Source organism: Carcharhinus amblyrhynchos, chromosome 2 (genome assembly GCF_965287045.1).
Source record: "Carcharhinus amblyrhynchos chromosome 2, sCarAmb.v2.hapA, whole genome shotgun sequence".
In the NCBI taxonomy this organism is placed as follows: domain Eukaryota; kingdom Metazoa; phylum Chordata; class Chondrichthyes; order Carcharhiniformes; family Carcharhinidae; genus Carcharhinus; species Carcharhinus amblyrhynchos.
Genome location: NC_137325.1, coordinates 50,384,375 through 50,398,725, shown reverse-complemented (window position 1 = coordinate 50,398,725; position 14,351 = coordinate 50,384,375). Strand labels below are relative to the sequence as shown.

The 14,351-nt window shown below is 40.2% G+C and overlaps 1 protein-coding gene across 1 annotated transcript in view; it reads left to right on the top strand.

The window, feature by feature from the left end:
• The window catches only part of dnah5 (dynein, axonemal, heavy chain 5), a 350,257-nt gene that overhangs the window by 288,629 nt on the left and 47,277 nt on the right, over positions 1-14,351 (top strand). Inside the window, exons 68-71 of the mRNA XM_080205374.1 lie at positions 770-960; positions 5,888-6,009; positions 12,904-13,053; positions 13,646-13,891. Of these exons, the coding sequence (XP_080061500.1) occupies positions 770-960; positions 5,888-6,009; positions 12,904-13,053; positions 13,646-13,891 (709 nt within the window). The remainder of the gene's footprint in view (positions 1-769; positions 961-5,887; positions 6,010-12,903; positions 13,054-13,645; positions 13,892-14,351) is intronic.

The window sequence follows — 14,351 nt, the reverse complement described above, 5'->3', positions numbered from 1 at the left end:
AGCATATTCCAAACTCTACCAGCTTGCAGGACAAGGGCAACAGGCACATGGGAATACTACAACCTGCAAGTTCCCCTTCAAGCCACACACAATCCTGACCTGAAACTGTATTGCCATTCCTTCAATGTTGCTGGAACTCCCTTCCTAACAGCATTGTGTATATCTACACCACATGGACTGTAGAGTCCAAGAAGGCAGCTCACCACTATCTTAAGGACAATTACTAATGGGCAACAATATTGGTACTAATCAAATACCCACATCCTATGAAAGAGTAATTTTTAAAAATCCTTGAAGTTCAAAAGATAAGTGGTAATATAATTTAATTAAATTCTTTAGGGGTTTGACAGGGTAGATGGAAAAAAAATGCTTCTTCTGATTTGGGAATTCAGAAACACAGGATCTCAGACTCAAAATAAGGGATAATTCCATCATCCTAGGATGAGTGAAGGTTTGTAAATTCAAGCGATTAATCTTTTGAATTCTCTACCCAGGGAACTATAGATATGCTGTCGTTAGGATATTGATGACGGAGGTCAATTGATTTTTGACTACTGTTAGAGTCAAGAGATTTACAGGCAAAATGTGGAAAGGTGGAGTTGTGGAAGATGTTATGTGGAAATATATGGTGAAAATCTTTTGCCTCACCAAATCGTTGTACACTTCAGTTCATTGGTGTTTCTTATATACAGAATTTCCAACATGTTGGTGAGTTGACAACAAAATAGGATGTTGTCTCTTTAACCTAAATAAGTGTTCCATTTTGCAGATCCATCAAGAGTCCCATTACCAGTAAGAGAATAGCAAATATTATAGAGCATATGACATATGAGGTATATAAGTATGCAGCCCGTGGCCTGTATGAGGAACACAAATTTCTGTTTACTCTCCTCCTTACACTGAAGATTGACATGCAGCGCCATAGACTGAAACATGAAGAGTTTCTTACTCTCATCAAAGGTAAGTATATTGAACTTACATTGTCTCCCGATAAAAAAGGTTTATTTATGAAGTTAAAATATTTGTGGTTAAAAAGGCAAATATTTGTACCAATTTAAGATTGCTTTAATTGATTTTGCTGTGTATTTATTAGTTTGATTACAATTTGAAGTAACATTCATGATTACATATATTTGGTGCTGTCATACGTCAGTAACAAATGGAACCAGACAATTAAGAGTGTGACTTGAATGTCAGCTGAGCTCAATATTAACACTGATCCACCTAGGTCAGAAGGTTATGGGTTTAAGTTCATCTCCAGGACTTAAGCACATAACATAGCTGGCATAATTATAAAAGCAAAATACTGCAGATGCTGGAAATCTGAAATCTAAAACAGAAGATGCTGAATAAACTCAGCAGGTCCATCTGCATCTGGGGAGAGAGAAACAGAGTTAACATTAAGTCCAAATGAATCTTTTTCAGAGTTAAAGAAAGGTAGAAAAGTTATACCTCCACCTCCTCTTAAACAGTACAAAATCACCCCCCACCGCTCTCCCACAACCCTGTCAGGTGAAAATCTCTCCTTTACAACCCCCACATTGCTGTTAGAAATCCCATAAAAAGTTGCATCTTTGTCAATCAATCAGGTGTAATTAGGATTTTGACAGCAATCAAATTAGTAATTTTGTTGTTCAACAGATTTGGCACTGTAAAATGTTATATTTGTGGATGTTTTTAACCATCTCGATTATGACTAACTACTCAGTTTTTAAATAATTTGACAAGGTTTTCCTTAACCTTTAGGCTTTTACCGTTATCCTATATGTATCTCATCAATTTTATTTTGCTCTGATAAAACTTTTTAAGAAGTGAACTTAATTTTTTGGTTGGTTGTGAAAATTCTTTAATATCATTGGCTGTTGGAACAGCTTAATGTTATCACTGCAGCTCCGTACTAGCGAACCCCCAGTAAGGAATGCTACAATCTACTGCACGAAGCAGGTAAAGTTATCACCAGAGAGAGATCGCTGTATCTCTCAGTGAGTCTTTCTTTGAGATCAGCGGTGAGTGGTTAAGAACGAACCACATTGTTCTGAGCCTAGAATTAGGTGTAGGCCAGAGTGGATAAGGAAGGCGTATTTCCTTTCCTAAAGGATGTAGTGAATGAGAGTACAATGATCTGGTAGTTTCATGTTACCATTACAGATGCAAGCTTTTAATTTCAGATTTTTTAATTAACTGTATTTAAATTCACCAAATGCTGCAGTGGGATTTTACATGATTACACCATGCCTCTAAATTACTAGAGCAATAATATAACCACTATGCTTAGAAACATAGAAAACAAAAATTTTACAGCACAGAAGAAAACCATTCAGACCATCATGTCTGTCCAGCCACGAGAAAAGGTAATTCCTGTCCTTAGCCTGTCGTCCTGCAGGTAATGGCACTTTAGGTGCTCCATCATGCCCTCCACCACCTCTGAAAACGTTTCTTCTCAACTGCCCTCTAATCCTTCCACAAATTTTTTTAAAATTTATATCCTCTGGTTATGAACTTCTCTGGTGGGAAAATGGCTGCTTCCTATCCCTTCTGTTTAGGTCTCTTATATACACTTCAATTAAATCTTTTCTTGGCCTCCTGTATTCCAAAGAAACCAACCTCAGCCTATCCAATCTTTCACCATTGCGAAAATTTTCCATTTTTGGCAATATCCTCAGCCCTTAGAATGAGCTGCATTCGCTCAGTGACATCCTTAGCCCTGGCAACAGGAAGGCAACATGCCATCTTGGTGTCTAGTCTGGCCTGACTTAAGATCAATTAGAGAAGGACAACAAATGTTGGCTAGGACAGCAATCCTCACTTCCCAAGAATGAATAAAACAAAACCTTTGTCTGTTCCTCTAACTATAGAACCTCTTATCAGTATTGCTATATTGACCTTCTTCCTCACCACCACTCATAGCTGATAGTTCTGTGGCCTTGGCTATAGGAGTGTTCCTTAAAGGAATCATCACCAACCACTATTTAGAATTAAATACTGGTTAGAGAACGAGTCGCACTCAGGCGACACTTCTTATCAGGTAAAATGCATTCCCTCTTTTCTTGCACTCGTAAGTCTGTAAGGCCACCATCTCCAGAGCCTTGCAATTCATACAGCATTCAGCACTACAGATGCACTGCAGTGATGTCAACTGCTGCTCAAACTCTGTAACCCTCAGCTGTAACTCCTCTTGAGGACTCTTCCTGTACATGTGGTTGCTCAGGACATGAGAAGCATTTTGGGGTTCTTGCATGGTATAGCATGAGCTTTTAATGGCCCCGAAGTTCCCTGCTACACCTCCGGTAGACTATTGTCTAATCTTACCAGAAATAAAGCTTAAAATGAAAAAATACTCACTGATCAGTTCATTCTGCTGTGCTGACATCACTTTAGGTACTTTTTATCTTCCCCTGACATTCACCCTCCTTTATCTCTTAGTCAAGATTGGTAGATTATTTTTAGGTTTTACATTAATTAACTGTTTAGTTAACACCAAAACAATCAAACTACTAAAACACTAACCAACATAAAGTTCATAGTGTGTTGGGAACAATTTCTTAGACCAATACACTCTAAAACCTACCAGGGACTAAGCTATTTTGGATCTGATAACGACTGAGACAGGATTAATTAAGGGCTTAATTAATCCTGTAAAGTAAAGGATTCTCCAGGCAAGAGCGATCATAACATGAACAATTTTACATTCAGTTTGAGAGTGAGAAATCTGAGTCCATAACTAGTGCCTTAAATTTAAATAAGGGAATGAAGACAGTGTTGGCTAAAGTTGACTGGGAAAATGGATTAAAAGGTAAGACAATGGAGATGCAGTCTCAGACATTTAAGGAGATATTTCATAACTCTCAAAGAAGATACATGTAATTGAGAAATAAAGACTGTACCAGAAGGATGCACCATCCCTGTCTCACTAAAGAAGTTAAGGGTGGTATCAAATTCAAGTCAAGAGCGTACAAAGCAGCAAAAAATTGTGTTAGGGCAGAAGATTGGGAAAGCTATGGAAACCAGTGAAGGATGGCTAAAACCTGAATGAAGGGTGAGAAATTGGAGTACGAGAAAAATCTTCTGCAAGTATATAAAAATTTGAACATTAGTCCCTTTGAGCTAAAATGAGCATTGGTCCCTTAGTGCGAGGCTGGGGAATTAATTAGGGGCAAATGGTGAATTGGCAGACACTTTGAACAAGTATTTTATATTCATCTTTACAGTAGAAAATACCAAAGTATCCCAAGAATAGTTGAAAAGCAAGAGGCAAAAGGAAAAGAGGAACTTAGAACAATTGGTATCATACAACTGCTCTCACTGGAGAAAGAGTAATGGGAAAACTTAAAGATGACAAGTCTCCTGAACCTGATGGCCTGCATTTGGAATCTTTAAAGTTAAAGTTTATTTATTAGTCACAAGTAAGGCTTACATTAATACTGCAATGAAGTTACTGTGAAATTTCCCAAAAAAGTGCCTGCAGAGATAATGGATGCATTGGTTGTAACCTTTGAAAATTCTGCAGCAGATCAGAAAACTGCAATTATAATACCTCTGTTGAAGAAAGGAGGAAAACAAAAAGTAGGGAGCTATAGGCTAGTTAGCCTACGATCCACTTAGGCCAGAAGAATAGAAAAGCAACGTGATTTAAAAGAAGAGATATGCAGAATGTTGTGGTAGAGTGGGGCCTGGGTATCCTTGTACATAAATCATAAATTTTGACACATAAGTATGACAAGTAATTAAAAAGGCAAATGGACTGTTGGCCTTTAGTGCAAGGAGGATGGAGCATAAAAGTAGGGAAGTCTTGTTGTGATTTGTTGTGAACACACATCCTTGTACATTTTGATTAGCTTTCCTAAGGAAGGACCTACTTGAACTTGAGGCAGCTCGGAGAAGATTTACTAGGTTGATTCCTGGGATGAAGTGGTAGTCTTATGAGGAAAGGTTGGATCTATACTCGTAGGAGTTTAGGAGAATGTGAGGTAATCTTATTGAAACAAATAAGATTCTAAGGGGGCTTGACAGGATGAATTCTGAAAAGGTGTTCCCCCTCTCGTGAGAATCGAGGACTATGGGGTAAAGTTTAAAATTAAAGGGTTTTCTGTTTAAGATGGAAATGAAGAACAATTTATTCCCTCAGAAAGTCATTAGTTTTTGGACTTGTCTCACCCAGCAAGCAGTGGAGATTATGTTTAAACATAATCATATTTGATTTATGTTTTACTGTTCCGCCAGTCTAATTCAACAGTTTATTGCCAGGTGGTGCTTGCTGTTCTGCATTGGTTGGACATGCAGAGCATTCAGTTTACTAAGATGTCAAAGTCTCTTTTAATTTCATCCTTTTTACAATATTACAATAAAGTAATTGTGTACATGTTGCCGACATTCCTTCTTATATGCTGTATTTTTACGTGTTTATGCATATAATATTAAAGTCACTCCATGGAATCTATTCAAGGCTGTGTTGGACAGATTTTTGATTGACAAGCGAGTCAAGGATCATGGGAGACAGGAAGGAAAGTGGAGTTAAGCCACATTAGATCAGCCATGTTCTTATTAACTGTCAGAGCAGGCTTGCGGGGCCAAATAACCAATTCCTGCTCCTGTTCTTTATGTTCTTGATGTAACTTACTTGCACCACTCCATATTCTATGTTGATTGTGATGCAGCTTGGGTTTTTTTCTCTGTCCCTCTGGTGTCATCTGCTCTGCTCCCAATAGACTGCATGCTTTCAGCTCCCCCACACTGTTTAAATCTGCTGCCTTGCTGCCAGTTCTGGCATATTTGCATATCTGTTCTCACTGAATAGAAAATGATTCTCATATGTGGACTGTGAGTGAATTTGTATATTTGTATGTAAAATAAATAAAACTAAACTTTGCTTTCTTTGTGCATACTACAGGTGGTGCTTCATTGGACCTTAAGGCTTGTCCTCCAAAACCTGCAAAGTGGATCTTGGACATGACCTGGCTAAACCTGGTGGAACTACGTAAACTTAGGCAATTTTCAGATATCTTGGACCAAGTATGTTAAAAACTGATAAAAGTATACACAGCTGGGTTTTTGTCTGATACAGTTGATTTGAAGTATAAATAAACAAAACCCTATCACGGTTGCTCTCCAACGTCACCTCTCCATTGACCTTGCTCATGTTCTGTGATTCACCCAGTGTTGCCTCCTCAAACTGAATGACAAAAATCCCTGGAGAGCATGCACTATGAAGAAGCTTGCAGTGGATAAAACAAGTGATGCTGGGTGTGCTAACTCTGCACCTTGAGTTTTTAGTTTGGGCTGGTTCATGTGAGCAGAATATCAATAGCAATAAAAGCAGAAATTTCTGGAGTTTGGCAGCTTATCTGGAGTGAAAAATAGGGATGAGTTTTTACCATGGTGTCCTGTTTTGGTTTTGGGTCAGACAATGAATTAAAGTTCAGATTTTGATTGGTTATGTACTTTGGAGACATGTTGACTGATGAATTAAGGGCTCCTAAAGTCGAGGGGCCGATCAGAGGCCTTCCAGCTTCAAAGGAACATATGGGTGCAGTAAATCATAAGTAACTGGGAAAGATTCTCAGCAAGAAGAACAAGACTCTGTCACTTTTAAGAAGTATTAATAGAGAAAAAAAAGGAAACCCAGCCAGCCACAAGTGTTGGGTTGGCAGGGTGATAGACCATCCTGGCAGGCAGCGAGGGCCTGTGGGCCAACCTGGAGCACTTGACTGGGTGTCCACCTCGAGGCAGTTGATCTACTCTCAACAGGGAGATTGAACGGAAAATCCTAAATGTCCGGTACTGGGAATGATGCCCGGCAACTGACATGACACTTGGCACTGGCATTTTTGGACCACCTCCTCCATTCCCACCTTTAGGGGACCCTGAATATTCAGTCCATAGATTTAACATTTCAGATTAATGACCAATCATCAGTCAGTGAAAAACAATGCTTGTTTTAAGGGTCTGCTTCACATAATGCTTCCTTGGCCATATACAGATATGGTTAGGAAAAATGCATTATAAGAGATCATATTGATTTTTTAAAAAGGTAAGGAAAAGTTTGGAGGGACTGAGGAAGGTAAGGGAGGTGTTGTGGCTCTGATATTTGAGGATGATATTAGAGCAGTAGTGAGAGATGATGTAGGTTCTATGGGAAAAAAAGTTGAATCCATTTGGGTGGAAATTAGAAATAGTAAAGAAAAAAAGTCACCGATAGGCAAAGTCTGTAGGCCACCAAGTAATGACATCATGGTGGGGCGAGAAATAAACAAAGAAATAACTGATGCATGTAAAAATGGTACAGCAATTATCATGGGAGATTTTAATCTACATATCAATTGGTCAAGCCAGGTCAGTCAAGGCAGCTTTGAGGAGGAGTTCATAGAATGTATCCGCGATAGCTTCCTTGAACAGTATGTAATGGAACTGACAAGGGAGCAAGCTATCCTAGATCTGGTCCTGTGTAATGAGATGGGAATAATTAATAATCTTGCAGTTAGGGATCCTCTTGGAAGAAGCAATCACAGTATGGTTGAATTTAAAATACAGATGGAGCGTGAAAAGGTAAAATCCCATACCAGTATCTTGTGCTTAAACAAAGAAACTATAAAGGAATGAGGGAGGAGTTGGCTAAGGTAGACTAGGAGCAAAAACTTTATGGTGGGACAACTGAGGAACAGTGGAGGACCTTCAAAGCGATCTTTCAAAGTGCTCAGCAAAAGGGTATACCAATGATATGGAAGGATTGTAGAAAAAGAGATAATTAGCCATGCATATCTAAGGAAATAAAGGAGGATATCAAATTGAAAGAAAATGCATACAAAGTGGCAAAGATTAATGGGAACCCAGAGGATTGGGAAATCTTTTAAAAAGAACTGTAAAGAAAGTAAGATGGACTATGAGAGTAAACTAGCTCAGAATATAAAAACAGATAGCAAAAGTTTCTACAAATATATAAAACAAAAAGAAGAGTGGCGAATGTAAACATTGGTCCTTTAGAGGACGAGAAGGGGGATGTAATAATTGGAAATGAGAAAATGGCTGAGGCATTGAACAGGTATTTTGTGTTGGTCTTCACAGTGGAAGACACAAATAACATGCCAAAAATTGATGACAGGAAGGCTATGGCAGGTGAGAACCTAGAAATTATCATTATTATGAAAGAGGTGGTGTTGAGCAAGTTAATGGGGGCTAAAGGTAGACAAGTCTCCTGGTCCTGATGGAATGCATCCCAGAGTACTAAAAGAGATGGTGAGCGAAATAGCAAAGGCACTCGTGGTAATTCATCAAAATTCACTGGACTCTGGAGTCGTTCCCACAGACTGGAAAACCGCAAATGTGACACCACTGTTTAAAAAGGGAGGAAGACAAAAGGCAGGTAACTATAAGCCGGTTAGTTTAACTTCTGTAGTAGGGAAAACGCTTGAATCTATCAAGAAAGAAATAGCAAGACATCGGAATATGAAATTATCCCATTGGTAAGATGCAGCGTGGGTTCATGAAGGGCAGGTCACGTTTGACTAATTTGGTGGAATTCTTTGAAAACATTATATGTGCAGTGGACAATGGGGAACCTGTGGATATGGTGTATCTGGATTTCCAGAAGGCATTTGACAAGGTACCACACCAAAGACTGCTACATGAGATAAAGGTGCACAGTGTTACAGGTAATGTATTAGCATAGATAAAGGATCGGTCAACTAACAGAAAGCAAAGAATGGAGGTAAATGGGTGTTTTTCTGATTGATGATCAGTGACTAGTGGTGGCCTCAGGGATCAGTGTTGGGACCGCAATTGTTTACTATTTACTACTATTCACATAGATGATTTGGAGTTGGGGACCAAGTGTAGTGTTCAAAATTTGCAGGTGACACCAGGTGGAAGAGCAAAGTGTGCAAAGGATGCTGAAAGTCTGTAAAGGGATATAGATAATCTAAGTGAGTGGGCCAGGGTTTGGCAGATGGAGTACAATGTTGGTAAGCGCGAGTTCATCCATTTTGGTAGGAATAACAGCAAAATGGACTATTATTTAAATGGTAAAAAATTGCAGCATGCTGCTGTGCAGAGGGACCTGGGTGTCCTTGTGCAGGAATCTCAAGGAGTTGGTTTGCAGGCGCAGCAGGTAGGTTAAGAAGGCAACTGGAATTCTGTCCTTCATTGCTAGAGGGATGGAGTTGAAAAGCAGCGAGATTATGTTGCAGCTGTATAAGGTGCTGGTGAGGCCACACTTGGACTACTGTGCACAGTTTTGGTCTCCTTACTTAAGGGATACACTGACACTGGAGGGATGCAGAGGAGATTCACTAGGTTGATTCTAGAGTTGAGGGTTGGTTTATGAGGAGACACTGAGTAGACTAGAGCTATAATCACTGGAATTCAGAAGAATGAGGGGAGATCTTATAGACACATATAAGATTATGAAGGGAATAGATAAGATAGAAGCAGAGAAGTTGTTTCCACTGGTGGGTGAAACTAGAACTAGGGGGCATAGCCTCAAAATAAGGGGAAGCAGATTTAGGACTGAGTTGAGGAGGACCTTCTTCACACAAAGGGTTGTGAATCTGTGGAATTCCCTGCCCAATGAAGTAGTTGAGGCTACCACATTGAATGTTTTTAAGGCAAGGATAGATAAATGAACAGTAAAGGAATTAAGGGTTATGGTGAGCGGGCAGGTAAGTGGAGCTGAGTCCATGAAAAGATCAACCATGATCTTATTGAATGGTGGAGCAGGCTCGAGGGGCCAGATGGTCCACTCCTGCTCCTAGCTCTTACGTTCTTATGTTAATGATAATGGGATTCTGGCCCATTGAAGACAGATGAAGGCTGGATAATTAATTGAATTAAGTTTTCTGTTTTCGTCGTGAAGGGGACAAAATCCCAGTGATACAGTGAACTTTGAAGTAATTCATGCAAAGAAAAGGGCTTCTACAATTTCTAACCTACTAAAGCCAATTGTAACCACATTTGCCTTTGATGAAAAAATAGGGAGAACAGTGGATACAGATGATGCAGACAAAGATTATCAAAGGGTGGTGAACCTCTGGAATTCTCTGCCCGTTGAAGTGGTAGAGGCTGCCTCGCTAAATATATTTAAGACGCGGGTTGATAGGTTTTTGATAGGCAAGGGGATTAAGGGTTATGCGGAGAAAGTGGGAAAGTGGAACTGACACACGACAGATCAGCCATGATCTTATTGAATGGCGGGGCAGGCTCGAGGGGCTAGATGACCTACTCCTGCTCGTATTTCTTATGTTCTTATGTTCTTATCAAAATTGATTGTGACCGTTAATGCAATGGGACATATATTTGGCAAATGAAATGTAACATTAATAAATGTAAAGGATCACCTTTAAATTGAAAAGCAAAAGATGGGACATGAGTTTATAATTAATGAAATTGAATTAATACATGAAGACTAGGAAGTGAATGGAAAAGTGGTTAGCAATAATTTTTCAATGTCTGCATAATGAGGAGGTGGAGAAGGGAATCAATTGCAAGAGTTAATGAGGTATTCTGTATTTGTTCAGAGCAATGGAGAATAAGTATACATACATTATTTTGAGACTTTACAATAAATTGTTGGAATGCTATGTTCAATTTTCTTCAATTCATTCCATATGCATCAAAACGGTGCAGAAACAGGACAATAGGAATTAGCAGGGTAAAAGGGAATAGGACTGGGGTGAGATTGTTGTTGGTGCAACTCGATGGGTTGAATGGTCTCCTTCTGCGCTATAGATTCTAATATGACCAATCTCAAACATAAAGGAATTAATTCATAAGGAAAGATCAGAGCAGAGAGATGTTTCCAGCCCTGAAAGAATGGAAAATCTCCTCAAAGTACAAAAATGTAAAACAGTGGCTGCGATTCTCCCAAATTGGGGTTAAGTGCCCATGCCAGTGGGACACTCTAGCGGGTTACCTGCTGACTTAGCAGTGTCTCCCACCTGATAGATGCTAATTTATTCATAGCAGACAAACTGCCAACCAGCCCGACTGTTGAGAGACTGGGCCACTGACTTTAAAGGGCAACACGATCTCCATGCTCCCCCTCCCCCCAAAAAGTGGAATAGTATCTCCCCCCACTGAGCAGGGGAGCACTACCAACCTTACCAAAGAGGAGCATCCTCCCCACTCATCCACAAAAAAATGGACACCCCCCCACTCCATTCACTGAACTTTCCTCTTCCTTCAGACCAATCCATTCAGCCTCCCTTAAGGCCAAACACTTTGGCAGTAGCAACAATGCACTAACACCCTGACCTGATGTCTTGAGCCCTGAGGGGGCTCGAGGAGATAGGTCCAGTGGTCATTTGCCCCTCTGCTGATGAAGTGGTTTGCAAGAGGGGAAATTAAATCACAGGCTATCAATCAGGATTAGACACTGTCTACATTATGGTCTGGATCAATGAGGTGCAATCAACCGTGAAGAAAAATCAAAATAAGTACAAATGGTTGTAGGATGATAAAAATCCCTTGATCTGACAGCTGATTCTTTTGAGGCAATGTAGGTTGAACTCGTTACAAATCAAAGGCTTCAAGTGCAATGCAGAGGTTCTCAATGATTCTCCTTGGTGGGAAGCCACAGCAACTTCAAATCAAAACTGTATGCATATATAGGGCTGAGTGCACAGCTGCGCAGACTGTCAGAGAACTTCAAAGTGATGTGATCCTACCTGCAGTTTCTGACAGGGAGAAAGAAAAATCTTTCCTGCAGAATGGACTGCTGCAATAATAAAAATCCTGCCAGGTGACCAGCTACATGGAAGCTAAAGTAACCTGGCCACTTCATAATTTGCCCAGCTAACAGGCAGGAATGTAGAAATTTATCACAGATCTGCTTGAAATCACCATGCCAACCAAGGGTGATCTTCAGGTCTGACAGGACTAGAAGAGGCAGGCTGGCCACAACATTCCCATTCCAGCAGAGAGGCGAGATCTGCCCCAAGCCTGAGGCCATCCAACCTTCAGGACCCTTAAGGGACCCTTTCTCTGCAACATGGCAGCACCAGAGGGGCAAATGGACCTACCTATCCTAGCGCTCTCAGGGCCCAAGTCACCAAGGCAGGGAGGCTGAGTGGAGTGCCATAGGGAGAACAGGCCTGACTGGGAGGTCTGATGGGAAAGGAGGCCTTTTGGAGGAATCGGAGATGGAAGGGGATCTGAGTGGGGGATCTGAGGGGAAGGGGCCCCTGGAGGGAGAAAGGGACCTAGTGGGGTATCGGGTTAGATAAATCTCATGTTTTCATCGTGGGTTGGGGGGAGAAGGATGGATGCCTCTCATTGCTGAGGGGTTGGTGTTGCTTCCTCAACCTCTGGATTCAATACATCAGGTTTTCTCGCTTGTGAGGACCTGTACAAAAGGCTGCCCAGTGCAGATCCTGCTGGGAAGGTGGGTGAATAGTAAGGGCTGATTGTATTGGGCTGCAAGCCTGCTAATTGTACTTAAATGTGTATATTTGAATATTAATAGATTTCCTGTCCCCTCTGGCGAGGAACCTAACTGGCACCGGCAGCGCAGCCTGGGAGAGGTCGCAGCAGGTTTGGCGACTGGTGCCAAACACCCTTTCCCGTCAACTCCAAATTCTCCAGGCCATCATGATTGGCAATCAGAGCTAGCTGGCCTGGAGGATCAGCACCCCCATATATACATGGTAAACCCTAATTGCATACGTCTAGATTTTATATGTCAAAGAAATAAAGCAAATAAATGCACATAAGTGAAAATTAATGAAGCACAAATTCAGAATACATATTTGGTTAAATCATTAGATGCCAAATAAACACTCAAAACATAGTTAAGTGCTGAAACTGGGACAGTGGGACTTGGATGTGGGCTGAATGAGCCTTTCTCCTCCTTGAATTTTCTTTGCAAGATAATGAAAACCCTTTCAATTCCCCTAATCTACAATGTTATTTGAATAGATTGGAAGAAATGAGAAACTGTGGAAAAATTGGTTTGATAAAGAAGCTCCTGAGGAAGAGCTTCTACCAAATGCTTATGACCAATCCTTGGACTGTTTCAGACGTCTACTGTTGATCAGATCTTGGTGTCCTGATCGAACCATTGCTCAGGTACTCATTAGAATGTATATGACTTACAGGTATTAATGAATTATACATCTGTTAACTTTAGAGAGTGAACCATTCCTTTTTCTTTAAATTTCAAATCTTGTTCGTCATTTATCATGGATATAAATCTTAAGTTGCATGTTAGATTCCACATTGCTTAAACAAGCAGGTTAATTTTGCTTTGTACAATGACATTGAGTATGATAATTAATTGAACAGTATATTTAATAATTAGTGATATTATTCAAAGTTATGTGGTTTATTTGTGAAAATAAAATTTGAAATATGCTAATCTGGTTCGTGTGCTTGCTGGGCAAGGACCAGGTTACGTTATTGTGCACTCTATACAGTACGGTGTCCCCCAAATAAACGATTCTCTGGCACCATGAGGCTGGAGAATTGCCCCCAGTAATTTCAAAGTTGTGATAAAGGAAACATTATTAAAGAGAAAAGTAATTGAATGGCTGTATATTTCATAGTATTTACTATATAAATGAAATGCGATGTTGTAAGCTTATGTAACGTTGGATGGAAGCTGATTTGTAGCAGGACTGTTTACCAAACTTATTCTTTAATTTTGCCATTTGTTATTTAGGCTCGTAAATACATTATGGATGCAATGGGAGAAAAATATGCAGAAGGAGTTATCCTGGACTTGGAAATGACCTGGGAGGAATCAGATAGACAAACTCCTCTCATCTGTTTTCTGTCTATGGGTTCTGATCCCACAGATTCGATCATAGCTTTGGGAAAAAAAGTCAAAATAGAGACTCGCTGTGTCTCTATGGGCCAAGGACAGGAGATCCATGCCCGTAAGCTTCTCCAGCACACCATGACAAACGTAAGAGAAACATTCAGAATATAATGAGTTTTATTATGTAGGATTAAATAGTTTTATTTAAGAGCACATAAGCATACCACCGAAGCTTTTTAAAACAAAATTATCTCAAATATTCAACAATCAGGTATTTGTGATAGTCATGTGATTGGGAGGGTGGTTAGAAATTCAGGAGGGTAGCGGGAGGGGCTTGGGAGGGATTAGTTGGAGTGTGGATGAGTTGGTCTGGGATAGCAGTTGTCAGACGAAAGGTTGGTCATCCTGTGGGGAGTCAGAAGGGGGATCAGTACCATAGTTACCCAGTTAGAAGTGATTTTAATCCTTCGGACTTTTCCTGGGTAACTATTCTGCTGAGAAGGTTGGAACCATCTGAAGTCATCCATTTAAATTGGAATTTCAGATGGTTCCTGGTCCAGGATAATTGCCCATCGGAAGATTAAACTATTCTGACAGTTCCCATGCA